Here is a 23,400-nt window from a genome sequence, read left to right on the forward strand (position 1 = left end):
AGAAATTCTATTTTGGGATTTCAAGACAAGATCAAGGGTGGAGATCTAAGAAGACCAAATGGCATGGATTGTGCTTCTTGTGTTTTCTCCAAGAGAGAAGTCTTGTTTATTAAAATGGATGGTTGAGATTTAGTTTTCCCTTAAGCACATGGATTGTGCCTTTAGTGAGTGGCTAGGATGCATTCTTGAAATATGGGGAACTAGTATAAAATGGCAAGAAATGAAGTCTTCTCTTCCTTTGGTCATTTGGAGAAAAAAATAAAGAAATGAGGAAATAATGAAGAAGAAAGAAAGAAAGAAAGAAGATGATGAAGAAATCAAGGCAAGTATACTTTCTTCTCTTTATTTTTTTGGTATGCTTATATGCAAAAATTAAGTGGCTTGTTGAAATGCCATTTTAGGTGGGAGAAAATGATGCTGGAAGCTCTTTTGAAAAAAAGATTGGAAGGTTCAAGAATGAGGTAAGGAATGGCCCCATGTGGAGGAGGCCTTGCATTGCATTGTAAGTAGGTTGCATAAATTTTTATGTATCTCTTTGCATGCTTTACTTGTACATGAGACCTATGGCCATGGGGGTGGGAAAGAAGTGGTAGGTTGATGCCTCAAACCATGTTGGGTTGTGATGATGGAGTAACCTAACCATGCTTGCATGCATTTGCCATTACATAGACTTGTTATGCTTGTATTTACTTTGCATATGCACCCTTAATGAGCTTTTAAGCTCATGAGGTTTGTTGGACCTCTTTGTAAGTGTTAAAAGCCCCATAGAAAAGGTGAAAATGGGAGAGAAATGGCTATGAGTGTTGAAGGCTAAAGTTGTGTAGCCTATGTATTTTGGTTGGTAATGTAAAATAAATTGTATTTTATTTTGGTTTCATGTGTATGAAGCTTCCATGTTGTGTATGGTAGCTAAGAGAGGGAAAAATTTTGATGTGTTTGAGGTATGTTGTAATAAATAAAAATAAGATGGTTTGTTTGTGAAATGAGGCTTTGGAATGAGAAAAGTGGAGATTTTGATGCAAATTAGGGGTGTTTAAATTTCTGAAAAATTTGGGGTGTAAAAGCCCAAGAAAAAGAAAAAAAAAAAAAAAAGAAGTGAGGAGGCCAGCAGGGGTAGCATGCAGCAGCGTGCGGGCGCGCGTAGCTGGGCCCCGGGGCGCGCCGTGGGCCCTGCCGGCCGAAATTGTTTTAAAATTCCAAAATTTGGGGAATTTGGGGCATTTCTAAATTGATTTTGGGCCCCGAATGAATTTTCAAAATAAAGGGATTTTTCAAACATTTTTGGAGTTAAATGCTGGAATTCGAAAAATGAAAATTTTTTAGTTTTTCCTCCAAAATTAGTAATCAATCAATGTATGGATTGAAATGGTGCTCTTTGGAGCCTGATGAAATTCTTGGATGGAAAAAGAATTAAATATAAATAAAAAAAATGGCGGTTGGGTATTTTCATGAGTTTTCTTTTAAATGAAATGCAGTGTGGTTGAAGCCCAATTCTGCTAGTGAATCCTGGGGTTGAGGAAGGGAAGGACAAGCCTAGTTCCCACTTAGGGTGTTTCGTCTTGAAATATGGTCCACCCTTCACCTAAGACCGGGCAGATGGACAATTCGGGTAATTATTCACTAGTAACACCTGTAAGTGGGAGCGGGGCATTACAATGTCGCAAAGCACTAGAAGAATGACGTCATTGGTGAAGTGTTGGAAATCAAAGAGAAACGGCTCACTATGCTGTCATGAAAAGCATTGCATGGTAGGGTCGTGGTAAGAATTGTTTTCTATGGCTCACGGCCTTATCGCGGAAAGCATTCTGTGATAAAGCCGTGATTGAAGAAGTATTATGTGGCTCATGACCTTACCACGGAAAGCATTCCGTGGTAAGCCCGTGACAAGATTTTCATTTTGTGCCTCACGACCTTACCACGGAAAGCATTCCGTGGTAAGGCCGCAGTAAGGCTCTAAGTTTCACGAAAAGGCCGTTTTGAGCCCGTTTCCTTTCAAATCAAGTGGAGATGGGCTCTCTCAAGGGGCACGACTTTGGAGACCTAAAAAAAATTATATAAAGAAGGATTCTTGAGAGATTTAGGAGCTTTTAGAGGAGGAGAAGACGGCAAGTCAAGGAAGAAGAGGGAGATTTTTTTGAAGATCTTCAGTTTTGGTTGTATTTTTCTGTTCTTTCTTCTCTCCAATACCATGAACTCCGTTTTTATTATTCTTTCATTGGTTGAAACTATGTTAGGCTAAGTACTTTGTGGCTAAGGTGATTGATGAAACCTAGTTCAATGATGGTTTAACTAAAAGTATTTGGGTTTTATTATATTCTTGTCTTTCAGGTTAATCGTTTGTTATGCACTAATTCTGTTTTGATGCTTGGTTGCCATTAGAACGTGTTTGTGATTTATATTACTTTCAAGAGACTCAATATAGATTAGCACTTGGTAATAAATGACATAAGGTTCGATAATAGGTAGAGATACCGTTATGCCTTATGAAATCTTATTTAGATGATCATTGTAGATAAATGTATGTTTGTATAATTGTAGATTAATTATAGATAATTAATCTCATATGTAAGCATAGATTCAATTGACCATCGAGAAAGGCTTTTGATTAACTTAAGATCATCAATTTTCAGCTCAAAGCAAGAATTATAAAACCCGATCACTAAAAGATTAAACCAATTAAAGAACTACAGTGGATTCATGAACCCTAGTGCATTAGATTTCTACATTCAAAAACCTAAAGAATTATTTTGTGTTTTCCATTTGGTGAGTTAGTTTTAATTAATATAAAACTTCCATTGAGTATCCTTTTAATTGTGTGTGGTTTATTAAAGTTAATAGTGGTTAAAGTAGGGATCGAAAGCTAATCCTCGTGGGAACGATACTTTATTTATCATTATATTACTTGTTACGATTTTCGTTCACTTGCGGGAAAGAATACGCGAACATGTTTTTGGCGCCGTTGCTGGGGACTAGCTATTTTGATTATTGCTTAAGATTAGCTTTAACACTTGTGTTGATTCCTTTAATTTTTTTACCCTGAACTATTTCAATTTTTGTTGTGTTAGGATTGAAATAGTGCATGCGATGTTCATAACATCTTGATCTTGTGGAGTTTGATCTGGAGATTGAACAAACTTTTCATCAAAGACGTCGTGAACAGAGAGCAAAAAAGGAACAACAGCGAAGCACTATGGACGACAACGAAAATCAGCTTGTTTAAGTGGAGTGTACTGTTGAGATCAATGAGAGAGATATCCTAATGGGAGATTTCATGATGCCCCCTATCATTGAGAACCGGTTTAGCATAATCTATCCTCCATATGGGCATGATAACTTCCAATTGAGGTCAAATGTGATTAATTTATTCTCCAACAACATTCCGTTCTATGGAAGAAGTGATGAAAATCCTCACTATCATCTCGCTCGCTTTTTGGAGTATTGTGGAAATTTTAAATATCTAGGCATCAATGAGGAAGCACTGAGGATGCGACTTTTTCCTCATACTCTAAAAGACAAAACTCGGGAGTGGTTGGATTCACTATCACCTGGTAGCATCACTACATGGGCCGATTTGGTTCACAAGTTCACACTAAAGTATTTTCCACCAACTAAGATCAGCAAATTAAAGCATGAAATTTCGACTTTCTAGCAAGCTGAAAATGAAAATTTTCATGAAGCATGGGAACGATATAAAGAGTTGTTAAGGAAGTGTCCAAATCATGGGTTTTCTTTATCAGCTCAAAATCACTATTTCTATGCCGGGTTAACTCCTTATAGCCGTTCGACAGTTGATTCTACAGCAGGTGGTTCTATTAGAAACAAATTAGCTGGGGAGCTACATGATTTTTATGAAACAATGAGTAAGCAATTTGTAATGTGGCTAGATAGGAGTTCACATAGGAGAGCAGCTGGAGTACACGAAGTGGATATGAATACGTTGATGTTGGCTAAGATTGATACTCTGTCAAAGCAGATGGAAACCTTAAAATACTCTCCATCAGTTAGTATGCTGGAATGATCTTTTCCAGTTTGTGTAACTTGTGGGGTAAACCATCTGTCATCCGAATTCCCATTGACCGTTAGGGACCATTCACTCACAGAGCAGGCTGCTTATGCATAAAACTTCTCACGTCAACAAAATTTCCAACGTCCATAGAATAATCCATTTTCTCCAACATACAATCCCGACTGGAGAAACCATCCTAATTTTTCATATGGCAACAATCAGGGAATTCAAAATCCACCAAAACAGGGGAGACCACATGAGAAAAAATGAGGATGGGAAGAAGCAATTTCAGAACTTCAAGAACGAAGCGAACGGACCAATGCTGCAATCAAGAATATAGAGACTCAAATTGGGCAGCTAGCTAAAATTCTTATTGAGAGGTAACAGGGCACATGGCCAAGCAATACCAAAGTTAATCCCAAGGAGCAAGCGTCACTACAAGGAGCGGGGTGCAATTACCAGAAATTCATGTTAAAAGACCAAGTGTGGAAAAGAAAACTAATACTGAAAAAGAGACAACAACTGAGACTAAGGAGCCCGAAGATGTAGCTGAACAAGAGGAAGTGATTCCATTACCAGTCAAGCCTTATGTAACGACCCATTATTGGGTTTAGAATTTTAGAATGATGTATTAACTTATTTTAGTTATTATATAAGTTGAGCAAATTTGATTCTTAATGTTGAAATAGATCTATGGGCTTGTATGTATGGGTTTAAATTAAATGGATGGGATAATGAGTTGGGCTTCAATTTATTTAAGGCAAGTGGGCTAAGAGTTGGGCTTGGGCCTTTAAGGAAATAGAAGATGGGCCATTTATTTGGGCTTAAGCCCAATACAAAAAAAAAATAAAAAATAAATAAATAAACACCCACCATCTACGCATCATTACTTCCCAACCCCCCTTTCTTTTTCTTCTTTCACCTTTTCTTTCACTTCTTCTTTATTGTTTTTCACTCCCTCTTTTACTTCTCCTTTCTTCTTTCACTCCTCCTTTTACTTCTTCTTTTTCCTTTTACTCCTACTTTCTTCTTTCACTTCTTTTTTTTACACCTTCTTTTTCTTCCTCTTTATCTCATTTTCTTCTTCTCCCTCCCGACTTCTTCTTCTTCTTCCTCATCTGATACGCATTCTTTTTCTTCTCTACTGCTTCTATTCTGTTAAATTTTCTGTGGCAATTGAAGCTTCTGTGCGAGTGCTTCATCTTGATTTATTCATCCTCCTGTAAGTATCCCTTCTTCTTCTTCTTTTATTTTTCTCCCCTTCCATGTGTAGCATCTCTATTAAATTTTTTTCTATCTACATAGTATAAAATTCCTAAATATTGTGAGTCTATTTGATGTCTCAAAAGGGGTTTGATTCACCCCAATATTATTCTGTGAATGGCATTTTTCACCTCCATTATGATGGGAGTTTGTCCACCTTCATTGCTCATTGTAGTGTATTTATTGGTATATCTTATATGTGAATGATGTCTGGATAATTAATGTCTATACCCGAATGTCCCATGAAATTGTGGAAAAATATCAAGTTAATGTGTGAAAAATTCGGATGCTACAGTACCATACAGTACCTATACAGTATCTCGATACAGTACCTATATAGTATCTCAATATAGTACCATACAGTACCTATACAATATCTCAATACAGTACCTATATAGTATCTCAATACAGTACCTATACAGTATCTCGATACAGTACCATACAGTACCTATACAGTATCTCAATACAGTATCTCGATACAGTACCATACAGTACCTATACAGTATCTCGATACAATACCATATAGTATCTCGCTATAGTATAATACCATATTCGTACAGTATACATACAGTATCTTGCTACAGTACCATACCGTATCCGTATAGTACCCCGCTACAGTACCCATCCTAAAGTTTTTATTAATATTAATTAAACATTTACTTAATGTATTAGAGCGATTGTATGGTGGAAAAATAACAAATTTTGCCATAACATTCTTCAATGGTATTAGATGTATATTGAGAACGAGAATTTAAATTTTACATTGCTGGTAAATGCATACATGATGCATACATGTACATGATGCTCATATATATATGTTCTTAGCGCACTTATTATTTTGCGCAGAAATAAAGGGTACCCTAGGAGCGCTTGACGCGGGACGAGGTGGCCATAGCCTGGCAGGTTGTGCTCGATACGTTATGTGTTGATTTACTGATATGATGATTAACGCATATTTTGCATCGTGGCTTATGAGCCTATGGGATTTATACTTATGATGTATACACTTGTATGATTATACATGAACAAAAAATTGAAATTTATAATTCTATGAGATATGATTTCCGACTTATATAATTGAATATTGTTATGAAGTCGTTGTACACTCCTCTCGGTGTCATCATGATTTCTCTTTCTTCATACTGCTCCTTTGTACTAGAACTTGCTGAGCCTTGTGGCTCACTTGATCTTCTTATGCCATTCCAGGTAAAGGTAAAGCAGTCATTAAGGGCGAGTCCAGTGGGACTACAACCCAAGGGTAGTGGTGTATAGAGGCACTCAACTCGGAGATCCTAGTTGCGTTTTGGTGAGGTAGATTGATGAGATTTTAAATTGTTGTTTTACATTAGAGCCTCATATTCGGTTTGTATGGCCTAAGAGCCTAGATGTATCAACATTGGTTTGTAACAAAAGTTATTGATATTCCGCTGCGTGAAAATAGATAAGTGTGTGTGTTTATTTTGAGGTATTGTTCTATATCATCCTTGTGATGACCTCCTTTCGAATGTCCTATGCTAGCGGGCACATTCGGGAGTGGGCCCTTACACCTTATGTTCCACCTATTCCATTTCCTCAAAGGTTGCGCAAGCACAAGTTAGATAAGCAATTTGAGAAATTTTTGGAGGTATTCAAGAAGCTACATATCAATATACCATTTATTGAAGCTCTGTCTCAAATGCCCAGCTATGCAAAATTTATGAAAGAGATTCTATCGAACAAAATGAAGCTTGAGGAGCATGAAACTGTGATACTAACAGAGGAGTGTAGTGCCATAGTACATAATAAATTACCGCTAAAGTTGAAAGATCCAGGAAGTTTCACCATCCCTTGCACCATTGACAGCTTATATTTTGAACGATCTTTATGTGATTTGGGTGCTAGTATTAATTTGATGCCATTTTCTATATTTCAAAAGCTCAGGCTAGTCGAAGCAAAGCCTATGAGGGTATCATTACAACTAGCAGATCGGTCCGTGAAACATCCACATGTAATTGTTGAAGATATTTTGGTAAGAGTGGACAAGATCATATTTCTAGCAAACTTCATTATTTTGGAAATGGCTGAAGATAGGGATATTCCCTTTATTTTGGGGTGACCTTTTCTAGCTATTGGACGAGCGCTTATTGATGTGCAGAAAGGACAACTCATGTTAAGGCTTAATGAGAAGCAAATCACTTTTAATGTGTTTGAAGCACTAAAATTTCCTACTGCTTCAGATTCTTGTTTTCAGATTGATATTGTGGATAAAGAGGCAGAAAACACTTTCACTCTAGAGCACCCATCAGATCCTTGGGAAACATGTGTGATGCACTCACAAGTTGAGAATACCGACTCAGTTACGATTAAAGAATGTGTCAGATATTTGCAAGGATCTAAACTTATTCAAAAGGGGAAACAATACAAGGCATTGGGCTTCCATTCAACAAGCTCCAAAATTGGAGCTAAAGCAGCTGCCATCCCATCTTTGATATGTTTATTTGGGTGAGTCTTCTACTCTTCCAGTTATTATTGCTAAGTCCATTAGCCAATAAAAAGAGGATAAGCTACTCCAGGTGCTTTGAGAACATAAGTCAGCTCTTGGATGGACTATAGCTAATATAAAAGGGATTAGCCCATCCCTTTGCATGCACAAGATACTAATGGAAGACACCTACAAGCCGGTGGTGCAACATCAACGACGACTAAACCCTTATCTTCAAGAAGTGGTTAGAGCTGAAGTACTGAAGTTACTAGATGCTGGAATTATCTATTCTATCTCAGATAGTGCTTAGGTCAGTCTGGTTCAAGTGGTGCCTAAAAAGGGAGGTATTATAGTGGAAAAGAACGAAAACAAGGAGCTCATTCCAGTTCGACCCATTACCGGATGGCAAGTTTGCATCGACTATCGTAAGTTGAATGATGCAACACGAAAAGATCATTTTCCCCTACCTTTCATTGATCAAATGTTGGAGCGCTTAGCAGGTCATTCTCACTATTGTTTCCTTGACGGTTATCCGGGATATAATCAAATTCCAATAGCTCCAGAAGACCAAGAGAAGACAACATTCACTTGTCCATATCGTACGTTCGCTTACCGACGGATGTCGTTTGGTTTGTGCAATGCCCCTGCCACTTTTTAGTGTTGTATGATGTAAATCTTCTCTGATATGGTAGAAATATTTATTGAATGGTTCATGGATGATTTTTCAGTCTTTGGTTCTTCATATGATGAATGCTTAAAGAACTTGACACTTGTTTTGAAGCGTTGTGAAGAAACAAACTTGGTGCTCAATTGGGAAAAGTGCCACTTCATGGTCCAAGAGGGAATTGTATTGGGACATCAAATTTTAGTTAGGGGTATTGAAGTTGACAAGGCAAAAATTCAAGTGATTGAGAAGCTTCCTCCGCCAACATCAGTTAAGGGTATCCGTAGCTTTTTGGGACATGCTGGCTTTTATAGACGATTTATTAAGGACTTCTCCAAGATTACAAAGCCTTTATGCAGCTTGTTGGAAAATGATGCAAAATTTGAATTCTTTAAGGAGTGCCTAAAGTCATTTACCACTCTAAAGGAAAAGTTAATTTCAGCACCTATTATTGTGGCACCAAATTGGAACATGTCGTTCGAATTTATGTGCGATGCTAATGACTATGCAGTTGGGGCAGTTTTGGGACAACGAAAGGACAAAGTCTTACATGTGATTTACTATACTAGTTGGACTCTCAATAATGCTCAAATGAACTACGCCACTACAGAAAAAGAGCTCCTAGAAGTGGTCTTTGCTTTCAAAAAATTTTGGCCATATCTCATTGGTTCAAAGGTGATTGTCTATATGGATCATGCCACAATGAAATATCTATTTTCAAAAAAAGATGCAAAACCAAGGTTAATCCGTTGGGTACTACTTCTCCAAGAGTTTGATTTGGAAATTCGAGATAAAAAAGGATGCGAGAATGTGGTAGTCGACCACTTCTCTAGATTAGAGCAACAAAATCAATCTGAAATAGGGGATATTAATGAAAAATTTCCAGATGAGCAACTTTTAAGAGTGGAACGAGCAAGCAGCGAAATAGAGGTACCATGGTATGCCGACTATGTGAATTACCTTGCAAGTAACCTTGTGCCTCCTAATTATGACTACCACCAACAGAAAAAGTTCTTTTCGGAACTCAAATATTATTTTTTGGAGGATCCCATTCTCTATCGATGAGGCGTCGATCAAGTAATTTGGAGGTGTGTTCTAAAAGATGAGATGGAGATGATCTTAGAGCAATGCCATGCCTCCCCCTATGGTGGACATTTCGGAGTAACAAAAACAGCAACTAAGGTACTTCAATCTGAGTTTTATTGGCCAACTCTATTCAAAGATGTTCATACCATGGAAAAAAAGTGTGATAAATGCCAAAGAATGGGGAACATCTCTAGGAAGCAAGAGATGCCACTACATGGCATTCTTGAGGTTGAATTGTTTGATGTTTGGAACATTAACTTTATGGGGTCGTTTCCATCTTTGTTCTCCAATTTATACATTCTAGTGGCAGTGGATTATGTCTCCAAGTGGGTTGAAGCCGTAGCGTTACCAACTAACGATGGTCGAGCAGTGGTAAGTTTTCTGAAAAAGAACATCTTTACTCGTTTTGGAACTCCTAGGGCCATTATCAGTGATGGGGGGAAACATTTTTGTAACCGGCATTTTGAATCCCTTTTGGTAAAGTACGGGGTGATGTAATACCCAGGAATGATTTGAGGTCATAAATAATATTTGATGAATGGTACAAGTGGAATTATCAAAAGAATAAGGCTTTAGGACACACTATTGCAGTCTTAAAAGACCAAAGTGGCTCGAGGGAGTACCCCGGACCTTAGATAGCCAAGGAAAATGGTATAATATCGACAAGTGATTCGAATTATGATTTTTAGTGATGAAATAAATTGGATCAGGAACAGTTTTCGGTACAGTTGTTGACCGGGCTGAGGAAAATCGAATCGACGTAGGAGACATCCGAAAAGTCAACGGAGCATGTTGAGGACTAACATTTTATGTATAGAACAACCCTTAAGAGATTTCGGGTTAAATTGAATGGATTTAACGTCAAATCAATCAGTCGGGCCTAAGTGCAGTTTTCTAAATTTACCCGAGGGAGGTCAAAACAGTAATTTTTCAGAAGTTTCAAGGACTAAATGAAGAGTGCTAGTCTTGAGGGTCTTAATGGTGTAGTTGGATTTATCAGGGGTATCATGGAAAGAAGAAAAATGGCATTTGATGAAAGTAAGGGTGGAAGTGTAATAAATCAAAAATGTAATAGTGTGAACGCAGCAAAACGGCCGCCGCAAATCCTCGCATGTGGAGGCCTAATCCGGCGATGGGACGGTCGGGGAGGAGCTGGGGGAGGTCGTATACGGCGGTGGGTTGCTTGTAGGCCAAGTTGTGGCCGGTGATTGGCCGGATTTTGGCCGGATTTCGAGTATAAAAGGAGGCCGCGGGTTTTGATTTTTGGGCTTCAAATCGATCGAGTTTTTGAATGGTTTCGGGAGAGTGAATAAGGGGCTTTTGGTCGCGAGGCATCAAGGAAGATTTTGGGAGGCTTTAGAAGCATTTTCGTCAAGTGTAGAGGCCGATTGAAGCTTGGCCGAGGGTTGGAGGCGGTCCGCCACCGTCGACCTGCAACTGGCCGTTTGGGCCACTTTCCGGTGGCCTTTCGGCCTAAAAATGGTACCATCTGGATCGATTCTCCAAGGGCTTCAAGGGGGTACCGGTTTTGCAACCATCGGAGCAACCGCCGGTGACCGGTCTTGAGGAGGAAGACGACGCGCGTGGCTGCACGCGCCAGCTTCCACGCGCAGACACGCGCCAGGCACGTGAGGGCGCGTGTGATAGGGGCATTTTGGTATTTTTCTTTCAGTATTTTTGTTAATTTATTTTAGGAATTATTGTGTTGAAATATTTTGGAAAATAACTAAGGAAATAATTATTTTGGAATTATTGAAGTGAAAATTGGGAGAAAATAGAGGAAATTATGAAAAATTTGAGGAAAATAGATTTTAATGCTTCCTTAATTAAATATGATGTTTAGGAAGTATCTTGGCTTGAGGTTGAGCACAAGTTCAAGTATTTGGGGTTTGGCACGCAAATCGAGGCCGTGCACAAGGATCGAGGCAATCCAAATTCGTTCAAGGTGAGTGGTTTGATTCCAGCTTTTCCTTGTCTTGGAAGTGTTTTTAGGTGCTTGTGGTGGGTTCTAGTGAGTGGTTATACCCTCCTAGACATAGATTGTTTTACAAGACTTTTACTTAAGATCATTGTGTCGATATTTGCTACATTGCATTAATTGTTTTACTTTAAAATGTTGGTGCATGGCGTGTAAATTTTTATATCATTTGGGGTCAAGTTTAATTGCATCGTTGGATCCGTATGGGGCGGGATGGGGTCTACTTGAGATTGGGACAATGTTAATCCAGGTGAACGGGTGTCACACTGGGGCACTCGAGGGAATAATGTTAAACTAGGTGAACGGGTGTCACGACGGTGCACTCGAGGGATTAACGTTGGACCAGGTGAACGTGTGCTACAGTGGGGCATTCGAGGGATTAAGTATGTCAAGGTGATATCTCGAGTTAGACGTGTCTTGCATATTTACGTTTGTCTGAGTATGCCATGCTCGTGTGTCTCTCATGCATTGTATGAACTGTTTTATGCCGTCACTTAGTTGTTTATCATCTAACTTGGGCTATGCCCCTGGAACGTTTAATGTTCCAGCCAGGAACTGCTGCGAGGGCAAGGATGTGGCCGGTTGAGGGCCAATGGTGCTTAGTTTGTTAAGTCGTAGTAACGTTCGGAGGCTTTAGTATGTATTTCAGGTTGTAAATGAACAGTTGTATAATAGCGATTTTATCATTTGGCCTGTATTAAGTATTTTGCTTTGGAAATACTATGGTGTTTTGGTATTAGTGTGTCCGCTGCGTTGTATTAAGACTCGTTTAGTTTAAGATTATTGATCTTGATAGTTAAACGGGCAAGACTGGGGTTCGCGGGGTTTTGTTTCTGCATGTGAAGATTGTTCTTGAAATACCGCGCGTGTTGAATTTAAAGGAAAAAAAAAAAGAAATCTCGGGAATACCCTTATAGTGACATGCCCGGCGAGACGGGGTGTTACAATTGGTATCAGAGCCCTAGGTTAAAACCCTAAGACGATTTGGCTAGGTTGTTGAACTTAGCATGGTTAGAACTATTGAATGAGAACTTAGAATGGGATTATGGATTCTAGGAGACATTCGGAACATAGTCGAAAATGGTACGGAGACTTTAGAAAGGTGAAATTTGAGGTTTTCAATTTGAATATACGTTTAGCGTTAAGTGAAGATGAACAAGTTCTATTCACATCTTTTGGAAATTAGGAAGCCAATAATGAGGGTCGTCGAAATGAAAGAGATGTATGATCCAAAACCTTTGAGGAATAAATACTTTGGTGATTCTAATACAACTTGAGGTATAGTATAAATCTCCTTTGGAAGAATCTTAGTGAATCGTCTTAGTACCCTCCCGATTGGGACATGTTAAATAATGATGATGTCATGCCTTGACAAAGATAAGTGAAACAACGGAGATTATTAGGAGAACCTGTTAAGGGCGTGGGAAAGAAGAACGACTTGAAGATTTTAAGGTTAAGTTAGATGTCTGAATTAAGGATTTAAGAAGAACGGATTCAGTTAGGGCTAACTAATGAAAATCCCTACTTGGAGATTTGGGAATTTTTGATTGAAGTCTTTGAGGTTATTAATTGGAGAATACTAGACCTCGCTAGGAGATAGAACGTCAGGTTGGGAATTAGCATCCAACGATGAGGTTCGAATGTAAGGTTGGTTCAGTAACCTTAAATTGAGGATTCGTAAGATCTGGAAACCATAGATTGAAGATCATTAGTCAAAGTCATTTTTGCTAAATGTTGGGATATCTGGTGATTAATAAGAGTAAGCGAGTTGGGATGTTTAGTTTGATATGATATAATCTGATTAGGTTTGTGAACAGATGATATGAAGAATCGAGGGTAGGAATGACTTGATATAAATATCGAGAAACCATTTGCAGTAAGCAACCTAGGATGATTCGATAAGAGCTTTGAGAATAAAAAAAAAAAAAATTTGAGTTAGGAATCCGAAATTGTTGATGAGGATATTGAGATAAAGAAATCGGAATTGTTGATAGTGGAAATAAGGAAATATTACCTTAAGAAAACAACTCATAAGAACGAATCATATGTATATGGTCCCATATGTTATTCAAGGACAAAGAGTCAAGGTGTGGATTTGAGTCTGATGAAGGTTTTGGGAAATGATAGAAGTAAGAACTGTATCGGGGAGTTCAGGATTAGACAAGAAAAACGAATCGGAACTAAGTAAGGATCGAATTCTTGTTTGAGGTGTTAGAAGTTTTTCTCGATAGTAATTAGCTTGAAAAAAAAAATGCTCTAGGTTATAGTGGGAATTTTCCTTTTGAATAAAATCTTGATGATATAGGATTTTGGAATTTCGAACAGTGACTACGAGACAAAGAGGGATCAACCATAAATTGGCTATAGTTAGGATCAAGTTATGACCGAAAGTTATTAGGTTACGAAACGTGAAGTTCGCATGTTTTGGGAATTAGATTTTTTTTGGGGAAATTTGAAAGAATATTTTGACTTGTCAAGAATTTGCAAATAAAACCTTACTTGATAATCTTGAGATCAACGATAGATTAGAGATTCGTGATTTAGGACGAACCTTGGAGATTAGGAAATTTTGGGATAAGAGAATTACGAGTTTGACTATGATGTTTCTAAGGAAAATTTACGCGTACTGTATACACTTGGAGACAAAAAGATATTTCAACTTATGGAGACAATGCTATTTTAAGCTTGAAATGACCCTAGTCGATTTAAGAAGGATACAAACTCAAAGAAAATAATTAGCATAACGATGATTATCAAGGACTAAGAGGTGGTCATAAAAGTCTTGGTTTGAATTTTAAGGCACCAAGCAATGTGATAGGCTTGCTAAAGCTTGATTAAGCTCATAAAGATATCTTGGGATTGGATTAGGTCTTAACAAAATTAAAGTTGATCCTAATAGATTCAAAGAAATAGGAATGATTGACATAATGACCTATGGAGTGAGTGTTAGTTGAAAGTCAACCGTGGAATAAACATATAAGGAGAATGGAATTTCTAAGCCAATCTTGTGATAGATTAAGCATACGACAGTGACGAGAATATGGTTGAACGATCTAGTATAAGTTTAGAAAATGATAAACTGGAAATACAATTGATGTTGGAGTATTTGATAAATTATGAACGTCTGCAAGAACAACAACAAGAGCGTGAGGTTCCGTCACATGCGTAACAAATTTGGAAAGTAAAAGAGATTAAATTGTGAGAAAGAAATCTGAAGTCTTAGGAATGGATAGGATAAGCGTGCTCGATACGATTGAGTGTTACTCTGGAAAAAAAAAAAACATTAGGAATCCAAAAGATCAGGGAGTTGGATTAGTACCAATAGAACCACTGTAGCTCTCAGAGATGGAATGAGGAATTCTAAGCATAACGATAACACCATTGGTGTTGGTTTGTAACAAAGGATCTGAGCCTAAGGACCAAGGCAGAGGACTGGTGGTTGGCTCACGGTTTGGGGTGTGATACCTACGAGTCAGAGCAACACAACGAACTGTGGAGACGGTCAGGTGCCAAAGTTTGGGTGACACTGAGGATGTTATGTATGGTTTAGAGTCCAAGTTCCTAGGGACCAGAGCATCGTGGTGAGATCCCTAAATCATTATTGAAAGGTTGAAGGATTGGAGAATGACCTAAGCAGGTTAATTGCTATGTGGAATATGGTAGTCGATAATCAAAAAAAAAAAAAGAATCGAAAGAAGGAAAAGTAATCTCAAGTGACGAAACAAAATTTGGCAAGCTATTAACAGAGATTTGTAAAGGCTTCTTCTAGGATAATTACAGAAATTCGTGAAGTTAAGGTTACTAAGAAATGATTAGTTGGCCTGGGAATTCAGGAGTTGTGATGAAATAGTAATTATGCTCCTAGGTCAAGGTAGAATAGTCCTTGGTATAGACATGTGTTGGGGGTTGCTTCCAGATTAAGCAAATGGTGGGACAATTGTTTTTCAGATATGGCCTTTGGAAGAATTTAATTACGATTATTTACCTAGTTTTGGTAGTGTATTTAATATTACGTGCCCCAGGAATTGTGAGCAATAGGCTCTATTTAGTTGTCTCGAATTTTACTTTTGGTGATATAAGAAGATTGAAGCAACACTAGGTATATCTTGATACTCTCGAAAACATGAGTTGATCTTTAAAAGAGACAAAATCAACATGAGGATGTGGTAAGTTATATGTTGGTAAGTAAACGAAAGTGTTGCTCTTTCCAAGAAACATGTTGCGATTTTGAGAAAACATATGAGTAAGTTGTTATAAAAGAAGACGTGGGTTTCCAATTCCACTAAGGAAATTTTATTTGGGTTAAAAGACAGTAGGCCAAGCTATTAAAGTTATGCTAGATGTTGCTAAAGACTCGGTAAGAATCAAAAGTTATTCAATAAGGTTTTCATTTAAGGAAGTAGTATGAAAAGTAGATCGCCTAGAAAGGAACGAGATTAAATCTATTCCAAGAATCAAGGATAAGAGGAATCTTGTTTAACTCAATAGAAAAAATGTTTCTCATGTGGAAGAATATGGAAAGCACCGTTTAGTTGAAGTAAAGCGTTTGGCGGTACTAGGTTGAGGAGTTACAAGTGATGGACGTATATAAAAATGGAATGTTGTCAATAAATTGAAACGACACGAGAATTCTGTGTTGAGATAAATTGATTTGATTGATGGATGGTGTTTGAAAGAGAAATAGTAACATGTCAGGATGTTAGGTTCCAGTAAAAGAAATTGTGTTTTGAGAGACCTAAATGGATAATTTGCATGACCGGCTGTAAGAGGCTAAGAAGTTATTTTTAAAGTTAATATGCAACCAAGGTAATGATAATTGAGAAAGATACGTTGAGTTCATTCAATGTTATCAATTTCTGTGCAATCATGACAACTGGGTAAGTTTAATGTTATCAATTTCTGTGCAATAATGGCAGATGGGTAAGTTTAATGTTATCAATTTCTGTGCAATGATGGTAACTGGGTAAATTCAATATTATGAAATTCTGTGCAAAAATGGCATCCAAGCTAGTTCAATCTTTGCATGATCATGACATATGCATTAACATAAGAGTGGTTGGGAGAATTATTAGTCAAATAAAATAGGTTTTGAGGACCCAGTTATAAGTGATATTGGATTTTATAAATTATTTTGGGATTCGTGTAGCCGTAGGTATAGAGCTACAACGGGATATTCTGGAAGATCAGAAATGAGTCTGGTAAACCCAAACCCTATGGAGATAAAAGTTATGAATGATTACTAGGAACTAGAAATGGTATATAAGGCATTACATTTGGGAGTCATTAACACCGGTGGTGATACAATTGTCATGGACAAAATTTCGAGGACGAAATTTCCTAAGGGGGGGAGAATGTAATACCCAGGAATGATTTGAGGTCATAAATAATATTTGATGAATGGTACAAGTGGAATTATCAAAAGAATAAGGCTTTAGGACACACTATTGCAGTCTTAAAAGACCAAAGTGGCTCGAGGGAGTACCCCGGACCTTAGATAGCCAAGGAAAATGGTATAATATCGACAAGTGATTCGAATTATGATTTTTAGTGATGAAATAAATTGGATCAGGAACAGTTTTCGGTACAGCTGTTGACCGGGCTGAGGAAAACCGAATCGACGTAGGAGACATCCGAAAAGTCAACGGAGCATGTTGAGGACTAATATTTTATGTATAGAACAACCCTTAAGAGATTTCGGGTTAAATTGAATGGATTTAAGGTCAAATCAATCAGTCGGGCCTAAGTGCAGTTTTCTAAATTTACCCGAGGGAGGTCAAAACAGTAATTTTTCAGAAGTTTCAAGGACCAAATGAAGAGTGCTAGTCTTGAGGGTCTTAATGGTGTAGTTGGATTTATCAGGGGTATCATGGAAAGAAGAAAAATGGCATTTGATGAAAGTAGGGGGTGGAAGTGTAATAAATCAAAAATGTAATAGTGTGAACGCAGCAAAACGGCCGCCGCAAATCTTCGCACGTGGAGGCCAAATCCGGCGATGGAACGGCCGGGGAGGAGCTAGGGGAGGTCGTATACGGCGGTGGGTTGCTTGTAGGCCAAGTTGTGGCCGGTGATTGGCCGGATTTTGGCCGGATTTCGAGTATAAAAGGAGGCCGCGGGTTTTGATTTTTGGGCTTCAAATCGATCGAGTTTTTGAATGGTTTCGGGAGAGTGAATAAGGGGCTTTTGGTCGCGAGGCATCAAGGAAGATTTTGGGAGGCTTTAGAAGCATTTTCGTCAAGTGTAGAGGCCGATTGAAGCTTGGCCGAGGGTTGGAGGCGGTCCGCCACCGTCGACCTGCAACTGGCCGTTTGGGCCACTTTCCGGTGGCCTTTCGGCCTAAAAATGGTACCATCTGGATCGATTCTCCAAGGGCTTCAAGGGGGTACCGGTTTTGCAGCCATCGGAGCAACCGCCGGTGACCGGTCTTGAGGAGGAAGACGACGCGCGTGGCTGCACGCGCCAGCTTCCACGCGCAGACACGCGCCAGGCGCGTGAGGGCGCGTGTGATAGGGGCATTTTGGTATTTTTCTTTCAGTATTTTTGTTAATTTATTTTAGGAATTATTGTGTTGAAATATTTTGGAAAATAACTAAGGAAATAATTATTTTGGAATTATTGAAGTGAAAATTGGGAGAAAATAGAGGAAATTATGAAAAATTTGAGGAAAATAGATTTTAATGCTTCCTTAATTAAATATGATGTTTAGGAAGTATCTTGGCTTGAGGTTGAGCACAAGTTCAAGTATTTGGGGTTTGGCACACAAATCGAGGCCGTGCACAAGGATCGAGGCAATCCAAATTCGTTCAAGGTGAGTGGTTTGATTCCAGCTTTTCCTTGTCTTGGAAGTGTTTTTAGGTGCTTGTGGTGGGTTCTAGTGAGTGGTTATACCCTCCTAGACATAGATTGTTTTACAAGACTTTTACTTAAGATCATTGTGTCGATATTTGCTACATTGCATTAATTGTTTTACTTTAAAATGTTGGTGCATGGCGTGTAAATTTTCATATCATTTGGGGTCAAGTTTAATTGCATCGTTGGATCCGTATGGGGCGGGATGGGGTCTACTTGAGATTGGGACAATGTTAATCCAGGTGAACGGGTGTCACACTGGGGCACTCGAGGGAATAATGTTAAACCAGGTGAACGGGTGTCACGACGGTGCACTCGAGGGATTAACGTTGGACCAGGTGAACGTGTGCTACAATGGGGCATTCGAGGGATTAAGTATGTCAAGGTGATATCTCGAGTTAGACGTGTCTTGCATATTTACGTTTGTCTGAGTATGCCATGCTCGTGTGTCTCTCATGCATTGTATGAACTGTTTTATGCCGTCACTTAGATGTTTATCATCTAACTTGGGCTATGCCCCTGGAACGTTTAATGTTCCAGCCAGGAACTGCTGCGAGGGCAAGGATGTGGCCGGTTGAGGGCCAATGGTGCTTAGTTTGTTAAGTCGTAGTAACGTTCGGAGGCTTTAGTATGTATTTCAGGTTGTAAATGAACAGTTGTATAATAGCGATTTTATCATTTGGCCTGTATTAAGTATTTTGCTTTGGAAATACTATGGTGTTTTGGTATTAGTGTGTCCGCTGCGTTGTATTAAGACTCGTTTAGTTTAAGATTATTGATCTTGATAGTTAAACGGGCAAGACTGGGGTTCGCGGGGTTTTGTTTCTGCATGTGAAGATTGTTCTTGAAATACCGCGCGTGTTGAATTTAAAGGAAAAAAAAAAAAGAAATCTCGGGAATACCCTTATAGTGACATGCCCGGAGAGACGGGGTGTTACAGGTGAGGTATAAAGTTGCTACACCATACCACCCCCAAACAAATGGCCAAGTGGAAATTTCGAATAGAGAGCTAAAGAAGATCCTTAAGCTTACAGTGAGTACTTCCCGAAAAGATTGGTCCAAGAAGTTGGACGGTGCATTGTGGGCGTACAGAACAGCCTTCAAAACGCCGATTGGTATGTCCCCATATCGCCTTGTTTTTGGTAAAGCATGTCACTTACCTGTTGAGCTAGAGCACAGGGCATATTGGGCAATGAAAAAGTTGAAGTTTGATCTCAAGAAAGCTGGTGAGAAACGGTTGCTATAGTTAAATGAGATGGATGAGTTCCGATTGGAAGCCTATGAGAATGCCAAGTTATATAAGGAGAAGACCAAGAAATGGCATGATCAACATGTACACCGAAAACAGTTTCAGATGGGGCAAAAAGTGTTGATGTTCAACTCGTGTCTCAAGTTGTTTCCAGGCAAATTACGTTCAAGATGGTCAGGCCCGTTCACCGTGGTCCAAGTATACCCCTATGGTGCAGTTGAAGTGACTCATGACACTAAGGGCACATTCAAAGTCAATGAGCAGAGGCTCAAACCCTATCTTGGCGGTGATTTTCCAAAGGATAAGGTTTCTACCGCGTTGGACAACCCTGAATAAGCACATCAGAACTGTCAAGCTAACGACGTTAAATAAGCGCTTATTGGGAGGCAACCCAATCTCTTCACCTTTCCACTTCATATCAAGTTGCATTTATTTTTTTATTTTCTTATTTTTTTCATAATTATTTCATGTGCATTTTTGTTTTAGGTTAGATTGTTAATCTTGTGAATTTGTTTTGTGCATCCACAATAATGTTTAGGTATTATTTGGATTGTTTTTTTTCTTTTTACAACAATATTAAAAAAAAAGAGAGAAGAAAATAAAAAATAAAAAAATAGGAGCAGAGGCAGTGGCGTGAACCACAGCCCTTTTTGTCGCTCACAGCCAGGCCGTGGCATGCATGCCTTGGCAGTGGCGTGAGCCACTGCCCTCTCTATGGCTCACGCCCAAGCCGCAGCAAGCATGTCACGGCAGTAGCCTGGGCCACTGCCCCCTCTGCTACTCACAAACAAACCGCAGCATGCATGCCGCGGTCCGACCGGGTTAAGAGCGGCCTTTTAAGGCCGTCCCTTTCTTTCCCCCATCTTTTAAATCTATCCCTCTCTTCCCCTCTTTGCCTCTCGCATCCCTCCTATAATCACTCTCTTCCCACTATTTTCCTTCTTCCACCTTGCTTGAACCTGCATTCCTTGCATTCCCCACACTTCCAACTAGTGCATCTCCCCCTTTACATTGGGGCATCCACAATATGTGTTTTATTTGTTTTTGATTTTGCAATTTGTGAATGATTCATCTTGATGTTGCATGATGGTGGTATATAATAGAGTTGGGGTTTGTTTTTGAGGGATTATTGGAGGCTTTTTGTGGTGTTTTTGTTTTTGGGTTTCTCACACCTTGCATAGCCTATTTTACCTTGTGATTTCAGTTATACATATGATGTGTTTGATAAAATGCCCCAACCAATGTTCACATGTACATTGCACCTTAAGTTTGGGATTGTGGGATTTAAGTTTGGGGGGGAGTTTGGGCATCCATGTGACTCTGTCTACTTCATGTCATTCTTATTCATTGTTGCCCTCTCATGTTCAAACTTGTGCATTGTAGGTACATTTTCAGAAGTGATAATGTAGTCGAAGAGCCATCATACACCAGCTGCTTACAAGGGCAAAGCCATTGCCGAAAGTTCCAATACCTCAAAATGAGCATGTGTTGATCTATCTATCATCACAACCTTGACACTATGGACCGGGTACACTCCTTCCTTTTCTTTCTCTTCGTTCCATTGGGACAATGAAACGTCTAAGTTTGGGGGAAGGTTCACTATGGGCAGCTTGCATATGTCGTATGGTCTGGTTATATGGTTTTATCAAAAAAAAAAAATTGTCTTATTTTGTTGGGTAGACGTGCCATCAATGATGAAACTTATTTGATACCATTTTGATGCAAAGACTAAAGATAGTGATGCTACTCATTTCATTTTGTGATTCATTATCCATGTTAGACTAATTTGAGCACAAGTGTCAGAAGGTTCAATCCATAGGTTGACTACACTACTAAGTTTCCATTTAGACTTTCACCCTTAAACCAACTTTGTGAGCAACTTAATCACCTAACATAATGAAAAGAAAAGTTTGGGGAAGGGTGAGCCATGATGGCAAATGTTGAGGAATGTGTTGATTCTGTGCATGTTAACAAATTTGTGTGGAATGTGTTAGACATACTAAGGGAAGCTAGGCAATGACCATAAGCTAGTGATCCCATCCCTATGTCACTATGTCGTGCACCAAATTAAATTTGAGCCTGCATGTATCTTATACCTTTCTTCGTAGCCTGAATGACTTGAGTGATTATGCTCGTAGGGGTATCTTAAAACCTAGTGCCCCGTGGTCATCTGGCTTGGGAGTCATCGGCTAAAAGCTCATTACAAGGGTCATTCAAAAAGCTTAATGGAGTGAAGGCTTGCACATAAGATATCTAAAAAAAAAAAAAAAACAAGATGAAGCATAAAATGTACTCGTTTAGCAAAAAAAAAAAATCGCAAGGCTCGCAAAGAAAAAAAAATTCAATAATGGTGCCGATGTTTGTAATCTTGGGGATTGAGAAAACTGGTGGGTTTGACTATCTAGTGGATGTTAGCATGCCGAAGCATTCAAAATAAAGGAGAGTATTCACAAACTGAGACAACGCCATTTTTGGCTGAGTCCAACTAAACTTGAACAATAAAGAAAAAAGTGATTGAGAGCACCTAGGGATTGAATGAAAAGACCAAGTTTGGGGGTGAAGTGAATATCACGAGTGGGAAAGTGTACAAGACCATCAAGGGGTCGGGATATCAATAACCTTATGCATGATATTGTACCTAACAGGATTCGCGCACACACACGTCAAAACATGGAATAGGTCCAAAACATTTGTGTAGCATTACTAGAAAACTCTGTGTGAATTATGAATGATACCAAAATCTGAGGCTACCTAGAAGGCTATCCAACTTGTAAGTGATTTTGAAATATTAACTATTCTCTACTTGAGGAGTGATATATTTGAGTCGATAATCTTGCTCAGGATGATCAAGAGTTTAAGTTTGGGAGTATTTGATAAGTGTCTTTTATACACTTATTTTGGTCTATAAACTTAGCATTTATACATTCAATGAGCATGATTTCTAGTAGATTTGGTTCTATATATGGTTATGTAGATGTGGAGCATGTGTTGAAGACAATTGAAGCAAAAAAAAAAGTGATGATGATGTCGCATTTTGGAGTTAAAATGGTAGTAAAGGTAAGGTTAAAGGTCCATTTGGGGTCGAGGATGATGATGTTGCAAAGCACCGGAAGAATGATGTCATTGGTGAAGTGTTGGAAATCAAAGAAAAACGACTCACGGTGTTGTCACGCAAAGCATTGCGTGGTAGGGTCGTGGTAAGAATTGTTTTCTATGACTCACGGCCTTATTGTAGAAAGCATTCCGTGATAAAGTTGTGGTTGAAGAAGTATTATGTGGCTCACGACCTTCACGGAAAGCATTCTGTGGTAAGCCCGTGACGAGATTTTCATTCTGTGGCTCACGACCTTACCGCGGAAAGCATTTCGTGGTAAGGCCGCGGTAAGGTTTTAAGCTTCACGAAAAGGCCGTTTTGAGCCCGTTTCCTTTCAAATCAAGTGGAGATAGGCTCTCTCAAGGGGCACGACTTTGGAGACCTAAAAAGCATTATATAAAGAATGATTCTTGAGAGATTTAGGAGCTTTTAGAGGAGGAGAAGACGACAAGTCGAGGAAGAAAAGGGTGATTTTCTTGAAGATCTTCGATTTTGGTTGTATTTTTCTATTCTTTCTTCTCTCCAACATCATGAACTCAGTTTTTATTATTCTTTCATTGGTTGAAACTATGTTAGGCTAAGTACTTTATGGCTAGGGTGATTGATGAAACCTAGTTCAATGATGGTTTAACTAAAAGTATTTAAGTTTTATTATATTCTTGTCTTTCAGGTTGATCGTTTGTTATGCACTAATTCCGTTTTGATGCTTGGCCGCCATTAGAACGTGTTTGTGATTTATATTGCTTTCGAGAG

General features: G+C 38.8%; 1 protein-coding gene and 1 non-coding gene across 2 annotated transcripts; one reads left to right on the top strand and one right to left on the bottom strand.

The window, feature by feature from the left end:
* Positions 1–3,619: 3,619 nt before the first annotated feature.
* Positions 3,620–3,726, bottom strand: LOC127813806 (small nucleolar RNA R71). The gene has a single exon (XR_008026212.1). It is a non-coding gene; the product is annotated as a small nucleolar RNA R71 (small nucleolar RNA).
* Positions 3,727–19,559: 15,833 nt separating this feature from the next.
* LOC127812756 (uncharacterized) lies at positions 19,560–19,889 on the top strand. Its single transcript, XM_052353283.1, has one exon. It carries the CDS (start codon positions 19,560–19,562, stop codon positions 19,887–19,889), a length of 330 nt encoding a protein of 109 aa, XP_052209243.1.
* The last annotated feature ends 3,511 nt before the right edge of the window (positions 19,890–23,400 follow it).

This window comes from Diospyros lotus, chromosome 11, assembly GCF_014633365.1.
Source record: "Diospyros lotus cultivar Yz01 chromosome 11, ASM1463336v1, whole genome shotgun sequence".
Taxonomy (NCBI): domain Eukaryota; kingdom Viridiplantae; phylum Streptophyta; class Magnoliopsida; order Ericales; family Ebenaceae; genus Diospyros; species Diospyros lotus.

What these genes read in the sequence shown, in the direction of transcription:
- LOC127812756 (XM_052353283.1), top strand. Translation starts at nt 19,560, where the DNA reads ATGGATGAGTTCCGATTGGAAGCCTATGAGAATGCCAAGTTATATAAG.